The 6,141-nt window shown below is 43.2% G+C and overlaps 1 protein-coding gene across 1 annotated transcript; it reads right to left on the reverse strand.

Moving 5' to 3' along the window:
- Positions 1 to 2,957: 2,957 nt before the first annotated feature.
- On the reverse strand, positions 2,958 to 4,821 carry cldn5a (claudin 5a). Its single transcript, XM_053420431.1, has one exon. The coding sequence runs from the start codon at positions 4,428 to 4,430 to the stop codon at positions 3,783 to 3,785; it is 648 nt and encodes a 215-aa protein (XP_053276406.1). The 5' UTR covers positions 4,431 to 4,821; the 3' UTR covers positions 2,958 to 3,782.
- Between the last annotated feature and the right edge of the window lie 1,320 nt (positions 4,822 to 6,141).

Raw genomic sequence — 6,141 nt, forward strand, 5'->3', positions numbered from 1 at the left:
TGACTGTAACTATAGCTGCCAGATAAATATAAGCACACACTCAACAGGTCATTAAATTGACTCAAGTAAGGTACAAGTACCACAAAAATCTTGCTAAATACAATACTTGAGCAAATGTAATACTGTTGTGGCTGCTTTGTATCCATGCCATATGAAATTATATCTTAAAAATCAGCTGACTGTGCAACCAGTTCTTTTTAAATGTGACGATCTCGGGGGTTGAGGGTTGTGACCCATATCAAACGCAGGGGATTCGGCTTCGATGAGATCATCGCCTGGTCGCTGAAGGGAAGAGGCTTTCGTCTTGTCTGACCTGAGGCTAGCGTCATAGTTCAAAGTTCACATCATGACAAACTACTCGCTGAGCCCCGCCCGACCTTCACCCCCAAAACACGTATGACCCTCAGAGGCAGCTGCACACATCTGAACTCAGTGCACAGCCTGGCTCAGGTCTCACGTGACCTCAGCCATGTGGCCTCCACTCCACCGGGCTCAGGGAGGTCAAGTTTAGAGGTCAGAACGGGTCTCTGTGTGTTACATCACCTGTTTCTACGGGACACAATGATATCAGCAACTCATTTGTTCATGTTTTATCCTCCCCTTGGAGTTGTTGTTCCCAGTGTGCAACATTTATAGCGTCACTTAACATTTGCTCTTAAAACGAAACACAATGCAGCTGGCGTGTTTCTGCTGTCACAGCTCTTTTTGCAGTGATCATTACAGGCTTTAGGTAAATCCCTCCAGACTTCTGTACATAGGTTGTGTGTGTGTGTGTGTGTGTCCATGCTGGCAGGAATGTCTGCCGGCCAGCCCTTTTATTAGGGCTCATCCATACCACCACATTATAGGGTCTCGTTACCCGGCAACAGCAGGTTCTGGCTGGTTACCATGGCGAGCGCCCATTGAGTGACGTCGCCCTGTTTGCCTCTCGTCTCATTGGAATGAGGGCCTTTTTAAAGGTGCACCCCCACAACCCCACCCCACCCCGTGCGCCCAAAACTCACACACACACACACACTCACTTAACCCCTTGCTCACACGCACCCCCCACACAAACACACCCGGCGCTTCGTCACCCTCTGTGCGGTGACTAGAGGAGTGGAACTAACAATCCAACAAAAACATCTCACTGAGGCGGACCAGACTGGACCGTCCAGGGAGAGTCTTTGTGTAGAAGAAGCCATAGAAAGCCCAACGTGGAGACGCCTACTGTAGACAACTGAGCAGCAAGTGTGAGACAATGAGGTCTGGTGATATTATATATTTTTCGTATTTCTATCAATCGATAGCAAACAGATATTGTCTGTGTAGCTAAAACCTGATTATTCCACTGAGCCATAAACTTCCATTGTTGGTGAAGAAGTATTAAAAACCCACAGATGAACCACACTATTCATGCTACTTCATAACGATGAATGTGATCACAATATTTTTTGTTATGAGTCAGTCCAACATACAGTATTAAGGGCACTAAATGTGTATTTATCCTCTACTGAAAATAATCCCCAAAACAAACTTTATAGCCTCCTTGTGTTTTGGTAATTTTTCTAAACCACACCCATCTGCTTCTAGAAAACATAGAGCTACTGGGTGAATATAGCATGTAATGTATCTTATAACCGCCAGGTAAGTGAAGGGATATAAAGTGGAAAAAAAACATTTCCTCTTGATAAAATGTCTTGATTGTAAAAATTATTGCCCATTAATGTTTTGGTTGATCAACAAACTGAATAATCAGTAGATCATTCTTGAAATCAAAAATAGGAAATATGTAGTTTGAAATTATTATATTTTGACCAAACAAAAATAGGCTCAAGCCACACTTACAACTTTTCCTCAGACCCACCACCTATAAATCATATGGTTATAATAAGGTAAGTATAATAAGTAAGTGGACCTTGAGTTGAGATTGTTGCCCAAAACTTTCCGAGGACACGAGTGAACTTTCATGCTCCTACAGGCCAAAGAGTCCTGAGGGTGGAGCGGATCCAATCATAAGAGCTAAATGAAGATGAACAGATCCCTATGGTCCCATCTCCATGGCTCCTGAAAAAATGGTCACTGATGAAGACCATGACATATTTATGATTAAAAGTTCCAGAAGAGGGAGTGGACCTTGAGTTCATTTTGTCGTAGGCCTGAGTCTCACATCATAGTTTGAATTATATTTTAACGTCGTGTTCCATGTGGAGCAGCTCAAGTCAAATGTTTTACAATAGCAAGTAGGTCCAGAGCTATTTGTTGTGAATGTGTAGAATATTCTCGGGTGAATAAGCCTTGAATAACACTCCCCTGACTGTAGGGAGATTTTCTGCGTGGCCATATTTTCATCTTTTAAGAGGCCATATGACCTGCTAAGATTCTTAAGTCACCAGCAAAACAAGTATGGATAAGCTTTGGTAATCCAGTCACGGTTTAAAACAAGAGCGTTGTTACTCACAGACAGAAATATCTTGTGTTAACGCTAGTTTTTCTATAGTTTCCATAAATTAAACAACCCTGTTAGATCTTTATTATAAAACTGCAGAGCATCATCCCCAGTGTTTCCATATTGTGGCCTTGAAGATGCTGTGGGCTCTCTGCAGCCATGGGGTCCATCCTGAGGAGGGGAGATGGGTAAGTGACGACAAATGGAGTCACTTGCGGGAAGACGATTCCAGCAGCTTCTCCATATAGCTCTGATTTGGACGCCTTTCACTGACTGCGGATGAGGAGGGTGGGGGTGGTCTGAAAGGGCTGGTGGTGGGGGCTGTGGAGTATTGTGAGCTGAACAGCAGAGCCCCACTCGCGCTGAATGGGCATTGTCATCTGGACTTCTATGGCTCACCAAAATACTTTCTCCCGCCATGGGGGTTTATGGATTCACGGTGGGAACGGTATGCGTTACGCACAGCCGCTGGTGGCTCCCCTGCCTCTGCACACCCCTCTGCTTGATTTGTTTAAGAACACACTTCAGATTTCAGACAATATATTGGGTTTAATCTTCATAAAAATGAAACGATATTGCATCTTCATACATGAATAATGAATCATTACATCAAACGTCAACAAACCAACAGAAAACGTTTATTCCTGCAGTGACAAAACTGGAAAAAGAGACATAGCAGGTTGAATAAGGTCGATGAAGCACTGTAACATTTCATATTGTGGCCGATATGGTCCCCAGGCTCTCCGGAATCCACAGGTCCAAAAATAGACCTCAAAACGTCGAAGTCACCTCCATCAGCTTCTGGACAACACAAAAGCCTGTCCGGGATTTATTAGGGCTTCTCCATGCATGAACTTTTCTCCATCGGTCTTTGTTGCCCTCGGACACTGTCGGAGTCCTCAACATGTCGGCGTGAGAGTGCAATTATTCTCAGTTACAGTAGCCTACACGTTTGTGCTGACGACGCACATCAGGGCGAGAGAACAGTGTAAATATACTTGATGGCAAGAGTTCCTCAAGAAAAAACAAAAAACTTTAGTTACAACAGTAAACAATTCAAAACACTAATAATTTCGAAGACACACAAAAGCAGGTACCTAACACAGATACTCCTTTTTGTCGTGAGCTACCTCTTGTGGCTCTTAGTCTTTTCTTTAATCTCCTGTAGATACAAAAAGGAAGTGTGAAGTTGCGGTCCGAGCGTAAAAAACAAGCAGAGGTGCTTCCATTGATTTTTCAAAGTTCATATTTCTGATTAAAAAAAAAAAGGATGGTGCAAAGAGAACGTCTTTAAAAAAAAAGCTGCAGGTCACTTTTACGCACTTTTACGCACCGCCTGCCACGAGCCACACCGCTACACGTAGTTCCTCTTGTCATAGTCCCCGTTCGGAGTGGCTCTCTTGGTCTGTGCGTATTTTACCGAGTATCCCGAGTTCCCGCTAGAGGGACAGGAGCAGCACAGCAGCGTCCCCCCAATCAGCAGCATCGCTGTGGCCGCCCAGCCGATGTACAGCGAGGCGCCGATCTCCCTCTTCTTGGATGCGGGCACCTGTGGATTGTAAAAGTCCGATATGATGCTGTTGGCCAGCCAGCACAGCGGCACCAGCACAAATAGGCCACTGAGGATGTAGATGACTCCTCCGGCGTTCACCACACGGGCTTTAACGTACTCGGTGTGGATGCAGTTGGTGCACTGCGCCCCGGCGATCGTCACCATGAGCCCCAGTACGCCCATCACCGAGGAGATGATGGTGAGCGCTCTGGCCGCCTGCAGGTCGTGGCCGAGGGCGAGGACGGAGTCGTGCACCTTGCACTGCATCTGGCCCGTGCTCTGCACCACGCACGACATCCACAAGCCGTCCCAGATTGTTTGAGCCACCACGATATTGGCCTCGATGAACGCCGTCACCTTCCACATGGGCAGCCCGCACGCCACCATCACCAGGAGTGAGCCAACTACGCACAGCGCCAGTCCCACGATCTCCAGTCCGGCAGACACCATTTTCGCACTTTACGTTTAAGTCTTTAAAAAAACTTAAAAAGTCCAAACTCTCCCCCTAATTGATGTTCTTCTTGAAAGCCAAGTGGGTTTCTGCTCTGTATCTCTTCTTCTTCTCGCCTCGAGGTACAATCAAGCGTCAGATGTTCATCACTGGGCTCGGAGACGTAAGCGGCAGCAGCTCCACGTCTCTTTGTTAGTGAAGGGATGTGAAAACAACTGGAACCACAGCGGCACCGAATCACGAATATCTGCGGGGCAGGGGGGTGTGTGGACTGGAAGAGAAACTTTCCTCCAATCACATGTCGCCGCATCCTCACGGGACCAATGGAAACGCAGGCGAGTGGTGAGGCTGAATAAAGCGGTCCAGAGCGCATTGTGCGTTTGAACAGTTATAGCAGAGGAGAGGGGGACGAGGCACGCGGGGGGTGTCTGATGGTATGTCTCTGAAATGCAGTGGTTTGGTGAATCAGGGCGGTTGTTATTGGTTTTTCAGACATGGAGTTTAATGGCACTTGTCTGCGCCAAGAAGGGCCATTTCACACCCATTGTGTAAAATGTATGAGGCTTTTATTTGTCTGACATACAATGTAAGAAATAATAATAACACTAATAATAATAATAGTAATAATAATAACATTTCTAATAATAATGTAGATGCATTCACTTTAACTTTACTTTCCTCAGTCCCCTCGAAAAACGTGAAAAAGAAGAATGGTCACTTTGATTTTATCATATTTACATCACATATCAGTTACAAAAGTTGTATGATTAAACAAAATAGTTTTTGTTTCGTTACCAATGCGTGTTTGCTTTGATTATTCATTTTGTTCAGTTTTGAATTCATAGCAAGAATTGTGTGATAATGAATGTTTTGTGTTCATTATTTATTATCTAACTTTTATATTATGTTCTTGTGTATATGTATTTATTTGTGTTTTAATATTTATTTGGTGGGGTGGGCAGTGATGCACCACCCATAGAGATTTGTAATGACCCCTAAACAATAAATGTGTTTAAATTTACAGTTAATTTACATTTTCAACCATTGGATTTCAGATTGTAACACATTCTGGGAATTTATATGGTTTATGGACATATTTTGGACATATGGTCGATATCAAAACATAATAATACACATTTCTACCAATAAGAAATGTATTATTAACTTGGTCCCCTCTCCAATTTAGTATTTGGCAGCTGGAGGTTTCCCGTTTTAATAATACAGTTCATTAAACTTATAGTATTTAGATGCTTTAAATAAAAGCATCAATACCACAGTGTAAAATTACAATTCAAAGATGCCACTCACGTAAAATCATGTAAGTAAAATCAGGAAAATACACTTGAAATATCAATCACTATTAGATTTTATATAATAGGTTTATTATCATTCAGATGTTGAGAAATGCAGGGATTTTGGGTCATAGCTGGTTGACGTTGTCCCATCTTCAACTTTCATCCAAAGGAAAAGCAGCAAATGGTCATATTTGAGAAACTGGAACAACTACACGTTCTTCATCGAGAACAATTATCAATATAGCTGAATCATTTCTATGGACTATAAGTGACTTATTTATTGAGTTGTGCTTATAGAGATAGTTATATATCTGAGATAGTGCATATTCTATCAATATAGGAATACAAAGTCAGCTACAGTGCCTCTGAAAAGTGGAATACAAATTCAAAATGGCAAAAAAAGAACATATACTAG

Source organism: Pleuronectes platessa, chromosome 4 (genome assembly GCF_947347685.1).
Source record: "Pleuronectes platessa chromosome 4, fPlePla1.1, whole genome shotgun sequence".
NCBI classification, from domain to species: domain Eukaryota; kingdom Metazoa; phylum Chordata; class Actinopteri; order Pleuronectiformes; family Pleuronectidae; genus Pleuronectes; species Pleuronectes platessa.

Excerpts from the sequence above, each read along its gene's own strand:
- cldn5a (XM_053420431.1), bottom strand. The coding sequence starts at position 4,430 with ATGGTGTCTGCCGGACTGGAGATCGTGGGACTGGCGCTGTGCGTAGTT.